At 36.4% G+C, this 14,315-nt stretch overlaps 1 protein-coding gene across 1 annotated transcript in view; it reads left to right on the top strand.

The window, feature by feature from the left end:
• The window catches only part of DCDC1 (doublecortin domain containing 1), a 460,096-nt gene that overhangs the window by 375,038 nt on the left and 70,743 nt on the right, over nucleotides 1–14,315 (top strand). Inside the window, 3 exon segments of the mRNA XM_055091474.1 lie at nucleotides 5,514–5,695; nucleotides 7,695–7,793; nucleotides 11,539–11,638. Of these exon segments, the coding sequence (XP_054947449.1) occupies nucleotides 5,514–5,695; nucleotides 7,695–7,793; nucleotides 11,539–11,638 (381 nt within the window).

Below are 14,315 nucleotides of genomic sequence, written 5' to 3'. Positions count from 1 at the left end.
TAAGGTATTTTCACTTAGCAAACTGAAGACATCATCACTGACTTTGCTGTTTTTGAGGAGTCAGCTATAATTCTGAATATTCTTCTTTTGAAAGTAATCTGTCTTTTCTCCCTGACTGCTTTTAAAATCTTCTCTTTTCTTTGGGTCTCTTCAGGTTTTTTATTTTTCCAGCTCAAGGTTCTTGAATCTGTGGATTGATATCTTGCATCATTTCTGAAAAATTATCACCCATTATCTCTTCAAGTATTATCTCTCTTATCCCCTCTGTTCTTTATAGAAAACTCTGATTAGGTGTATGCTAGACCTTCTCATTTTGACCTTCTTGTTTCTTAACCTCTCTTTTATATTTTCCATTTCCTTGCCTCTTTATGATGTATTTTTGGATCATATTTTCAGACATTTCTTTCAGATTATTAATTTTCTCTTCATCTTTATCTAATGTGCTTTAAACTCCAAGTGAGGTCAGCCCACGGTATGAATTCTCAATGAATATTATTTTTTCTTCCACACAGAGAAAATGTTTGAGATGGTCTATTTTACTTGCAACCACTGAGAGTTATTGTCTCTGGTTTGCCTTTTCAATGAAATTTATCCTTTTGTGGTTCTTGTTTTATGAGAGGAGAGGGTCTCCTGTTAGACTTCCCACCTTGGCTGGGCCCTGAAATTTGTCTCCTACACCCTTCCCCTCAAGACCATGGAAACAGAAGTTTGCTGGGTTTGGAAAATTCCCTCAAGATAAAAATCCAGCTTCAGCACTCTGTTTACCTCTCTGGGTCTCTAGTATGTCTTGCTTTATTGCTAGGTCAGTGATATGTTCCAAAAGATTTTTTTAAAATATTTTATCCTGAATTTTAAAAAATATTTTATCCTGATTTTTTTAGTTGTTTTGTCAAATTTTCTGGTCTCAATCAAGTTTTTTCTTTCCCTTTAAATCACAATTCTCTATGTGTCCTCAGTGATTGAATCAATGAGTCTCAGCACTTTAGAGGAAGGACAGATGGCATCATTCCAGCTGAAACCAAGAAGTCATTATTAGAGCCCCAAATATGCCCTAATATTTAGACTGTAGTAAAGCAACAGTCTAGAAATCTGAGGCTTTTTTTTTTTTTTTAGAGAGAAATGAGCTCTTCAAAATACCAGAGGCTGTGGTTTGGGTAGCCTGAGCCAGTGGCTAAATGAATTATATGCCTAAGACTCAGGGTTTGCAGCATAGTGAGAGCCAACATGGAGCCAGGGGTGGAGGGGTGGCACAGAGACAAATAGGCCCAGCATAGGCCAAGAAAAAAAACTGTGAGTTGTGCTAATTGTAGGCTTTTATTCAGAGGTTTAGGAAGGCTAAAACCTAGAGAGCAGAAAGGATAACTTACTTCTCAACTGGAGGTGAACAGGTATCAGCAGGTTGCCCAGTATCCAAAGAGGAGAAGAGCATCTTTGAGGATCAAGGACAAGTACCACATATAGACCATGAACCCCTTTTCCCAGTGGTATATGGTTTATTGAACTTTCATCTATGCCCAGAAACCACATTGAGGAAGGGTATATCCTTGAAAAGAAATAACAGTTCTGGTAAGAAGTTTGAACATTTAATTTGATTCAATACGTATCCAAAAGTACAGAGCTAAAAACTAGACAAAAAAGGCTTTTCCAAATTGGCGGAAATGGGGACACTTCCAATTGGAATACTAAGTTTTCCACCCACCTGGAGGTAGACAGGGATGCCTCATAAGGAAGTGTACTTTCTTATACAGGGAAAGAGAACAATTTATAATTATTGTAGACTTCACAGATATTGTGCTTACATTTTTTTCAACCTCAGTATATAGGTAAAGTAATTCAGTTAACTAATTAATTGACTTAAATGATGAATGGTAATTACATTAGGAAATCTAACTTAACCATATTCCTTTTAACATTTACCTTTTAAAACAATAACATTTTTGCTAATAGTCTAGAATTTGACAACTAAATGATCTTAGGAATGAAAATGGATTGCCCCATAGTTCTCTAGCCATTGAAACAGAACAGTAGCTTTTGGTGAAATGGTTAAGAAGTCACTGTACTCCAACAAAACCCTGGCTTTGACCTGTAAACTGAACAGAAAGGACTAAGGCACTAACTAAGCTAAAGTGAGGAAAATGGACCATGTATTTCAAAATGACTCAGCCTAAGGATCCTCTTATTTCTTGAAATGTTTGAGGAAGAGAAGAAAACTCTTACCAAGCAGAGAACAGAGATAGTTCTCATTCAAATTCAATGCACTCTACTTGACTTCAAGTCTGGATTCATCTTATGTGAAGGAACCGTATTTTCTTCCAGCCCCACTTCCACATAATTGAAGTTTTAAGCAAAAAGATGATTTTATCTATGTATAATTAAGCACAATTAACTATTTCTTGGAAAGACTTTACATATAAATAGACTGTAATTAGGAAATGTGATATTCATATTGTGGGATTCAGAACCCTTTGATCACTATAAGCATATATGTTAATTTTATTCCAGATTTAATCTACCAACTTTATTACTTATCTAACCACTATTTATTACATATTTAGGCAATGCAGACAAAGCAAAAAAGGAGACAGACATGGTCCCTACCTTCATGGAGCTTACAGTTTAAGAAGTATAGGCTGTGTGTCAAAAAGGAAGGAAACAGAAAAGGACAAAGGCAGACTCTGAATAAAGGACAAAGAAGGGAGAGAAAGAAGAACTCACAGAAAAAGTTTGGTGTCCCATTTCAAGGCTGTTTGCTGAGCCAGTTTATTCAGTCAGAGAGTTAGTATGAGGAAAGTTAGCTAGGCTAATTGTCTGAATGGGCTTGAAAATTAAGTCAAAATATTGAATCTAAAAAAACTATCTAAGAAACACTATCCTGAGTGAGATTCAAAGTCTCCTGCTAATTCCTTGACTAGAACTTTTCAAAAGAGAATGATAACCAAGGGAAGATTTCAGGAAATATGTACAATGAGAATTATTTTTGTGGTGACTCAGAGTACATTAATACCAAACTATTTACCTCTCTCAGTGGTGGCAACTGATTTCACCTTTTTCTCCTTGTTAAATATTATTCATTCTAAAAGGCAACTGATGTTATGTTTTATGAGCAAATAAGATTTCATGTATCTTGGTACATCAGTATTTTTTAAATATGTTAAAACCTCCTAAAACCACAAGATTAATGAATTATTTTGCTTAATTCTGTGACTAACTTCACTGGAATAATTTCTAGAAACTCAGGTTATTTCTCACCCTTATGGGAAAAGTTATAAATTGAGAAGTTGTACTTCTTAACATTTAATGGCAAAATGCAATGGATTTTCATATTCAAGGATGAAATCATTGCAAAAAGTGAATCTAAGGAGACTAAAAATTTTAGAATGAGTCACTGGATAGTGATTTTAATCTCTCTAAATTACTGAAGTAAAATATATCTATTTGGAGGGGCCCATGTTAAACAAAGCATGTTAAAAGTGCATATTTTATTAATCTGTTAAGAGAAGATGATAGCTAGCTGTTAGTATGAAGGGAGGAAAAGGAGATGTAGGAAGGCCCGAGAGAAAAAATTGAAGAATCTATTAATTTATTAATAATAAATAGATAAGGGAGGGCGAATTTGACTAAGAAATTTAGATCACTGGTTAAGAGCTGTATTCCCCAAAGAAGCACAAGCTGCCTCTGGTGGTGAGAGAGAGATGAAAAAGAAAAAGCAGAATTATCAGTGTAAGGGAGCACCACAGCTCATCAAAGATCTGCTGACCATGCAGCTGTGCCATGGAATAGTGTGAACATGTAGAAAACCAAAATGAAATGAATGAGAACATTAGAATTCCAATGGAGAAAATGGAAGGAAAGGAAACAGCACTGCAGTCAGTTTAATCCATGTTTTTCTTGTCCTTCATTATCCTGACACCATATTTCTCCATTTCTATGAAAGACAACGTAAAAGTGCCTTAAACATTAGGACAAAGTTTGAGGTAGCTTGAAAGAACTGCCAGTGATAGCTCATACATTTAGAAAGTTTTGAAACCCATGATAATTTTTCATCTCTTTGGATTGAGTTTCTGTGATGTCATGGAGAAGACTCTTACAAAGATTTACCAGATATAATCAACACAGTATGGTTCTGGACAGGGAGAGAGAAATTGACAAATTGAAGAAAACAGAACACACAGAAACAGACCCACACTTAAATGGAGCTGTCATATTTTATAAGATGGTTACTGCAGATTAATGGGAGAGTAATTGCTGCCAGGACAAAAGAAAGAAAGAGAGAGAGAGAGAGAGAGAGAGAGACAGAGACAGAGACAGAGAGACAGTGAGAGAGAAAGAAAGAAAGAAAGAAAGAAAGAAAGAAAGAAAGAAAGAAAGAAAGAAAGAAAGAAAGAAAGAAAAAGAAAGAAAGAAAAGAAAGAAAGAAAGGAAGGAAGGAAGGAGGGAAGGAAGAAAGAAAGGACGAAGGAAAGAAAGAAAGGAAGGAAGAGAGGGAGGGAGGGAGGAAGGAAAGAAAGACCTTGGACCTTGCCTAACATCATCTCTGATCATCCCTTCCTTCATTTAATCTCCTTCCACAAATGTCTGTTTCTGTGAATGGCAATACCATTTACTCAGTCGCCCAAGCTACAGACCTGGGAGCCATCCTTGCCTCTTTTTACTCCCTGAACATCATGTTCTATTAATTCTCAAGTCTGATACATACACTATCCCATCCTTTTATCCCTCCTTTACTGCATTAACTGCTACTAAGACTTCCGATCTCTTACATGGCATTTCTGAGTTAGATTCTACTCAGTGGTCCCATCACACCTTGTACCCTGTTGTTATTATACTCACGTTATTGCAATTGCCAGTTTATTTCTAGGTAAGTTTCTGAGCATCCCCTAGAAATTCCTCGACGATGAGTATCCAGTCTTGTTCATAGTTTTATTTCCAGTGTCTAGCACTGTGCCTGGAATATAGGAAACAATTATTAAATATTTGGATAATGCATGAATTAATAAATAAATAAATGTGTGAATTATGGCTACAAAGTAACCAAATTCTACAACTGAAATATCTGAAATTTGTTTAAGCTTTATCATTCACTCATCTCACTCTGTTTTTTGAAGTGTTCCCCAAATAGATTTAGTTTAAGACAATATTATTTCGGGTTGTAAAACCACTTTTCATACATTCTTCCTTTCTTCACATTGATTAGAGATATTTTATACAGGGGCAAAAAACATTCCAAATTAATTCAGTTCTGTATTTCCAGAATGATGTTTCTCTGAAAGGGAATAAATCTTCCATGTCGTAACACAGCACAGGTTGTACATACATTTTAAAAATTGCTATCTTTCCTCTTTATTAAAATAAAACATTAATTAGAATTGTCTGGAACATCTTTAGGTGCCCAACACATGTTTGATGAATGAATAAAACATTAAAGGTGTAAGCAAGTGTGCTTATTTTTTTATATATAGGAATGACTCTTCCTATTCACTTATTATCTATTTTCTTGTCATTTCTTTCTGAAGGAGTTTGATTGGCCAATAGAAGGGCTGCTTCTTCCAAACAGTCCTCCCATGAAGAAACCCATCTCTAAGACACTGGAGCAATATGTCCCTGTGAGACTCAGAGTTTTGCGGAATGGAGACAAGAACAAAACCAGAGCCCTTATTATAATCAGTCCAGACATCTCACCTAGGCGGAAAATGCAGTAAGAACAACTTGTTCATATTTCGCAACAAGCATACTTTCTAATTTCTACAGATTTTTGTCTTCTTGATTACAGATGTTTTTCTGGGGAAAGTTTGTGTTTATTCTTTAAAAAGGGCTCCCATATTGCTATTTGGAGGTAAAAATAGATACTAAAATTCATTTAGTTTCTATGTTAGGAACTTAATTTGAACACTGGTGATTTAGGCTGGCCATGAGAGAACATGAGTTAGAAATAAGTAGTTCTGATAAAAAAAAGTTTTATGATCAATATCTATTTTGAATTAGCATTATTGTTTGGGTTTATTAATGTATTTTGAAATAAATGAGCTCATAAATTGCTTCTTAAATCTAATTTTGTAATTTCTTATTTAAGTTATTATTTACATTATTTAAGTTATTACACACAATTATTTACGTTTAGATCTTTGGAATATTTAATGAACAAATATAGTTCTCAAAATATAACTTTACATAATCTATATCCTTGCCTTGGAATAACATTTTAAAAGTTTACCATCCTAGAAAAGCATCGATTTGCCCTTTAGCTTACATTATGAGGTTGGAATAAAATCTTCCCAAACACCCAGTATTTCTGCAACATTGGAGAAAGTCACCTGCTGTATTTTCATTACATTTTATGACAAAAGGAATCATAGATCAGGGCAAAACTCTGATGTAAAGAATGAATTAAACACATTGTTTCTCATATTATTAGCTGTGATATTACCTCTTGACCTTTCTTTTGAGATGTTTAGAATATTTGAGGCTGCTGATAATAGTTTAATATTACTTTCTTCACATTGATTAAATATACTTCATACATCACTGAACAATGAGTAACATTCAGATCGGCTGTCCACTGAACTGCCTATAAAGATGATAAAGTAAAAAATTAATCTTCAAAGTAAAGTCAACCCTGAAATTGAAATCTTTGACGCATACATTTCATAATTAGCTCATTCTACTAGATGTAAAATATGAGGGTAATGCCCTTAAAGTAGTATATGACTTTTTTTTAATGTGAAAATTAACAAGTAATTTCTGTCCCTTCCTATCTTTATGTGTCTCAAAATTATATAGAGATTTAATCTGATCAATTTATGTTTTAAAATGCATGATTCAATCAGGTAATCCAAATGTAATTTGAGAGATTTGTTAATTTGGACAGCTATTCTAGTAGAGAGTATGTGAAACTCTCTGCTAAGTTCATGGAACAGTGTGTCCTGGTTAATCAAATATTCATTTTGTTCTCTACATGAATTAATTATTCCCAGATAATTAAAATACACTGGCATACATTTGACATCAAAACTCTACTAAATATAATTTAATTTTTCTTGGCTGATTCAGGAAATTTTCTACAGGATCATCAGTAGCATTCCCCACACCTTACCCCCAATCTTTCTGTAAGTACTGGTAACAGAAGATTTAAATAGGGAGTGTTTTGGCTAACATTACATTTGAACACTATATCTTTCATTTAATAAAATATAAAGATTCTAAAAATACACAATTCTTTCTTACTTGAAAATTTGAATGACGTATATTCCAATTCTTTTTCTATGATCATCATTAATTTTTTATTAAAAACATTTTTAGGTTTAGATTGATAATTGAAACAGTATCTGAGTAATATATGAATAAACATATAAATATGAACAGTATATGAATAAAACATCAAAGGCAAAATGAATGTAATCTCTGCATTTTCTTCAAAGTTGATAAATTCACATCTCAGAGTGTTCAACATTATTGGAATAGGATTCAGATATTGAAAATTTATTTTCTTGTATAAATTGTTCATAGTAGAAATGTTTGTGAAGTTTAATATTTAATTGTGATAGTATTTGAAATCCTATTTTTTTAAGAAAGGCATTTTTTTAGAGTAAATAATGATAAATTAAAACCTCATGATTTATTCACATACTTAAACAAGCTGAATGATATTTGACAATGTATACTGCCATATCAATCAAATCTTGGATCATTTTTTTCAGAAATGTTGACACTGAAAGGAAAGGGAATGTGAAAAATTATGTCACTAAATATTCTGAAACAGAAACAAACCAGACTGGATTTCACCAACTTTTGGAGAGGTAAATACTACCCTAAATGCAAAGGTATATTCCATTCAAGTGCCTGAATGATTATAACACAAAATACATATGTACCTATATAAGAAAACAATTGTTAATATAGTGATTCTGGAGTTTTTAATCTGTGAAATATGTAAGCTATGAGTACATGATACCAATGCTAATTAATATGTTTTTCCCCCAAATTTCTAGGTCTGGTGATTTCCCCTAGCTTCTGAACTACCAACTCTGTAAATGTAAATTATCCCCATTAAAAAATATATCTTTCACAATTTTACAGCACTTTGGTTTGAATTTGTTTGAACTGAGGGCAGGGTATTTACCTACTTTAAATCAATTTTTAAATGTCACTAATCTATACCATATTTGTGAATTACATTATAATTTTTCTTTTCATCAATATTTTCCTACCTAAACAAGATTTATTCCCATAGAATTTGATAGCTGTTCAAAAGTAGAGCACCTGGTATAAACTTTGTCACAAAATATGTCTTGCTGAATATGAGAGTGTAGTTTTATAGAATTTAAGGAAAATTATGCTATCCTTTAGTAATTTAATAATTCACTTTAGATGGTTTTGAGGATCTTTTGTTGTTGTTGATTCTTCTATCTGCAAAGCTGAAGGGACACCTAACAGCATAACAAGACCCATTTAAAAATAATAGATATACACCGTTTTTGTTGATATTTAAATTTGCAGGCAACATGGAGTATTGGCAAAACCAGTCCTGAGAGAACCAAGTCAGAGATAAGACTCTGCTTTTCTGGATACTCTGTAAATCCAAGCCACGTGGTTATCAGTCTTAACTCTTGGTGTAAGGGTCAAAGGACTTCATTTCTAGGACCCTTGCCCCCATGTATTGGGCTGGCCAAAAAGTTTGTTTGGATTTTTCTGTAACATCTTACGGAAAGACCCGAATGAACATTTTTGGCCAACCCAGTAACAGAGAAATCCTGAACTGCTCACTCAGTATCTCAGCCTCAGTTTCTTCCCTGTTATTCTATGATGATGCCCTCTCAGGAGGCCATATGATGTAGTAAAAGACCCAGAGAGTTTTAGGTTTGAATTTCAGCTTTTGTACTCACTAGCTTTGTGACCTTGGGCAAGGAACTTAATCTCCAGGCTCAGTTTCCTTATCTGTAAAATAGGCTTCTCAGAAAGGGTGTGAGGATTAAACAAGAGTAGACATGAAGTACTTGCAGTGCATGGTCCATTTTAATAATGTGTTGCTGACTTTTATGTGTCAGGTGCTTTGCAGGTATTCACACATTTAATCTGTAAGACATCCCTATGAGATAAGTACTGTTACATCTCCCGTTTACTGATGGGGAAAATGAGGCTCAGAGAAGTTAGGTAACTTCTCTAAGGTTACACAGCCAATACATGAGAGGGCTAGAGTTTGAACCCAGGCAATTTGACTGCAGAGTACACGTTCCTTATTAGGCACTTAAGAGCCAGTTCTTTTCTTCTCTCTCCATTGATGTTGGCTGGCACATGAACTAGTTAGAGGAATTCAATACAGAGGAAACAGCTTATCCCGTTCTCTCCAACCCAGCTACATGGGCCAGTTGAATTCAGCACTATTAAAATAGGGTTTCCACAGCACTTGTTGGAAAGTTCCTGATACGAGTCTACTATTTGTACCTTGAAAATACTGTGCAATATTAAGGGTCTGGGCTAGTAACAGGTAACAACTTAGTAAACTATTTCCTATATATAAAATTTGAAGTTTTAAGAGTTACTGAAGACAGGGTGATTCTGTAGATGAAGTTAAGGAATATATGCCCGGTGGTAGCTACATCAAACTAAAGATGTGTTCTTCAGTGGCTGCTTCTGTTTTGCCAGTGTAGCCAGTGCAAAGATAACTCTTCTAAAGCACAGTAGTGGATTTAGATCTGAATTTTAGTGTCTACTGTTGGATTTGCAATTCAGAAAAGAAGAGAAATATTAAAAAATAAAATAAACAAAAAATAAAAATAAAATAGGGTTTCCAGAAAAAGAAGAAAGAAAAATCCACCAGCTTCCCCTTCACTTTTCTCTTCCACTTGTCCTAAAACTGGTTACTCCTACAGTCCAAAATTCTCCGAGGAAAATGTGAGTGGGAGCAGATTATCATGATTGTAACTCTCCTTAGGTCATGCTTGGATTTGGGGTGAGTAGCAGGAATTGGGTTGCGTCTTTGGGCAGCATCCAGAGAGAATTAAGCACATCTTCTGGTTGGGGCTCAATTCTCTTACAGTTCTCCCTCCCACCCGCCCCGCAATACCTCCACCCGACAATTCCTGTGGATGAGAAATCCAGCCCAGTTCTTACCAGCTCATCAACCTCCGGGGTTGTGACAGGAGGAGAGACTTAATTCCCACTGGCTTATTTCCTTCTAAGACCTCTCAGAAAAATGGAGGGCCTGATTATCTGCTCAATTGCTTTTGGCCATCTAAGGTAATAAAATTGAGAAATATTTTTTATACAGCTGAGTCTTCTTGATGAGCATAAAGTCACTTCTAACTCACTTACTCTAGACAGTACATTCTAATATAAAACAGCATTCTTTAGGACACGACCCATCACTCTGTTTAGCTCTACTTCCTCTTCCCCAGAATTCCACCTCTTTACCTCTACCCTAAACTGACTATATAGATTCCAGCCTCTCCACCTCCAGCCCATCTTGCACTTTTCTGACAGTTAACTTTCTAAAAAGCAGATCTGACAACACCATACCTCTACTATAATACCTTCAATGACTTCCTGATACTTAACGGGATAAAGGCCAGGTTCATTAGTCTGGCATCCTAAGTGCTTTCAGTTGGTTTCTATCTTCTTTACCAGCTTCATCTGGCTCTACCTCTTGTCCACAAACTCAGCTCCAGCCATATAAAACTTCTCTAAGTCCTGACCCTACTTTGTGAACTCCTGTTTATTCACCAAGGCCCACCCCGAATGTCACTTCCTTACCAGAGGCTTCCCTGGAAGAATTCTTTGTTTTTCCTCTGTGTCCTCACCTCCCTGGCCAGGTGCCTATGACAGCACCCACTAGTTCATATCACACTTCAGTTGCTGACTGGTCTCTCCCCGCTACGAGAGAAGGAGCCCTTCAGGAAACAATGAAACTGTATCATTCATCTCAATAGCCACAGGGCTGGCCCAGAGCTTGTTTGGGGGGAAAAAAAAATCACTGTTTAATGTTTAACCTGGCAAAAAATTCCTATTTGAAAGGGAGTTAAAGAGCTATAATATAGGGATCACTTCTGGTGGAGAGAGATGAGGAACTGCTGGGTGATGGTTGTGACTTTGGAGAGAGTAGAACTTCAACAGCAAAAGCTGAGGAAGGTGTTTAATGTAGAAGGGAGAACAAGAGAAAAGGCTCACAAATAGGAAAGTGTAGGGGCATACTGAGGAGTGAAAAATAAATAATGATGTGGGTTTTTTTGTTTTTTTGATTTGTTGATCATGCTTGGTACTGTGCTAAGCACATTTCATAATCAACCCTTAATCTTCACAGCAACCTTGAAAGGTAAGAAATTTAGGCTTAGAGAGCCTAAATAATTTGCCCAGTCTTACAACTTGGAGAGAGAGAATGAAACTCAAAAGGGGGCTGCTGGTTTCCAGAGCCGAGCTCTTGACTATCCCACAGTCCTGCTGAGCTAGTTGTTGTTAATGATCCAGGCCCGTGATTTCTTTTATTTCCTCTCTTCTCTGCTGGAAACTTTGCATGTGCAAGGTCAATTTTTGTGTCTCTTATTACAGGTGCACTGAAATTTTAAATTTACCTTCTGCAGCTCGGAGATTGTTCAGTGAAAAGGGGAAGGAAATCTTTGCCCTAAAAGACCTTCAAAGAGATGAACTGGTAAAGACATGAGCGTGAAACTGGAAATATTAATATATTGATACTATTTAAAGGAAAGTGTTTTTAAATATAAGACTTCAAGCACCATTTTTTTCCTGTTATTTTTTTCTCAGAATTATCCTAATTCAGCAACCATCAGAAAGTAATAAGAATAGCTAATTGTTGAGCGCTTACTATGTGTCAGGCATGATTTTCAGGGCTGTATGTAATAGAACTCATTTAATGCTCATCACAGCCCCTTTTATAAATGAGGGCAGAAACTGGAGAGGACCACATTATTAACCACTTGTGGTTTCTGCCCTACTCTTTTAAGGGGGTAGATTCTGTATTCTTTTCGAGGCCTTCAAAATGTAGTTATTTGGGGCTTCCCTGGTGGCGCAGTGGTTGCGCGTCCGCCTGCCGATGCAGGGGAACCGGGTTCGCGCCCCGGTCTGGGAGGATCCCACATGCCGCGGAGCGGCTGGGCCCGTGAGCCATGGCCGCTGAGCCTGCGCGTCCGGAGCCTGTCCTCCGCAACGGGAGAGGCCACGACAGAGGGAGGCCCGCATACCACAAAAAAACAAACAAACAAAATGTAGTTATTTAATGATTTCTTACTAAATGATTATTTTACCTTTTCAGAAAAAAATAATCATATCTAGTTTTTCACACACTCTATTTGGGAGGTTGTAGAAGGCTGAGAAGTGGAAGGACTTTAGCTGCCCAGCCTCTCCCCCGACTTATGGAATTTACGGTATCAGCTTGAGAAGAAAACCCGCCTTGACTGATACCTGAAATTCTTTGAACAGAGAGCCAAGCTTGCACCAAATTATCAGAACTTGACTCAGACTCTGAATGTAAAAACCCCTTGAAAGAGTCTTAAACCCAAGTACCAGTGACTAATAGAAGAGGCAGCATGGCAGAGTAGAGACCCTCTGTTCTTGGAGTCTAGTAGACGGTGTTGTTGTTTCTAAATTTATATTTATTTATTTATTTATTTTTATTTTTGGCTGCGTTGGGTCTTTGTTGCTGCACTTGGGCTTTCTCTAGTTGCGGCGAGCGGGGTCTACTCTTCATTGCGGTGCATGGGCTTCTCGTTGCAGTAGCTTCTCTTGTTGCGAAGCATGGGCTCCAGGCATGCGGGCTTCAGTAGTTGTGGCTCACGGGCTCAGTAGTTGTGGCTTGTGGGCTCTAGAGCAGAGGCTCAGTAGTTGTGACCCACGGGCTTAGTTGCTCCATGGCATGTGGAATCTTCCCAGACCAGGGCTTGAACCTGTGTCCCCTGCATTGGCAGGTGGATTCTTAACCACTGCGCCACCAGGGAAGCCCTAGACAGTGGTTTGAATTCTAATTCTATCACTGCCAAGTTTTCTGTTTGTTTGATTTTAGTATTTTTGTTTTTCCTGCTGTGCTTATTCACTGTGTTATTTTAGAAAGAATTTAAGGTAGATGCATTAAAACATACGACACAAAAAGGTAAATTTAACTTAAATATAAGTCGATGAGGTCACCAGGGCTAAGGGAGTACGCGTGAAAGGAGGATGAGATGGACCCAGGAGTGATTGTTATAAGGACCTACATATTTGCTAGAAATGAATCTGTCAACTGTTCTGAGCCACCAACATGAGGATTGAAACATGAACAGTTACATGATTAAGTATGTCCATGAGAGAAAAAGAACCCCCTTGATCAGAAAGAAGATATTTTTGAGAAAGTTTTCCCTGGGTCCACATACAAAGTATGTATGTAATGATCAGTGAGTGGCCTTAAAAAAAGGCAACATTGAGTTTCTTTTTCTTTTTACCGAGTCTTTCTCAATATATTACTCTACTTTTTCCCCACTTCAAGGAAATATGTATTTATTTAAGGACATTTAGGAAGTACATATAAGCAAAATCAAGAAGAAAAAGTATCATCCATAATTTCAGCATCTAGAAATATCCACATTAACATTTTGGTGCATATACTGCAAGCTCATTTATACCAGTGGTTGTCAGAGTTTTCTGTAAAGTATCAGATAGTTAATATTTACAGACCGTATGGTATCTATTGAAACATCAGCTCTGCCATTGTAGCACGAAAACATTTACAGATAACATGCAAATGAGTGGGCATAGCTGTATTCCAATAAAACTTTATTTACAAGAACTGGCAATCGGCGAGATTTGATCCTCAGCCATAGTTTACAAACCAATTTTTTTTCAGTGTTTAACTTATTATTTCTTATTTTTAAATTTTTTTAACATCTTTATTGGAGTATAATTGCTTTACAGTGTTGTGTTAGTTTCTGCTGTATAAAAAAGTGAATCAGCTATATGTATATCCCCGTATCCCCTCCCTCTTGCGTCTCCCTCCCACCCTCCCTATCCCACCCCTCTAGCTGGTCACAAAGCACCGAGCTGATCTCCCCGTGCAATGCAGCTGCTTCCCACTAGCTATTTCACATTTAAACCCCTGATTTATACCCACTTACCTTCCCCCCATCCCTCCCTTCCTTCTTTCCTTCCTTCTTTCCTTTCTTTAAAAAATTATTTTTTCTACAACTTTTTATTTTGAAATAATTAAAGATTCATAGGAAGTTGCAAAGATAGTATAGAGAAGTCTTTTTTCAGTAAAAAACCCTGTAGATCCATCAAACTTGTTGCTTTTATCAATAGTTTGTGCCTTTTATCACTGAGTATTATTCCTTTTTATCACT

This window comes from Physeter macrocephalus, chromosome 16 (assembly GCF_002837175.3).
Source record: "Physeter macrocephalus isolate SW-GA chromosome 16, ASM283717v5, whole genome shotgun sequence".
NCBI lineage: Eukaryota > Metazoa > Chordata > Mammalia > Artiodactyla > Physeteridae > Physeter > Physeter macrocephalus.
This window is presented reverse-complemented; position numbering and strand designations above follow the sequence as displayed.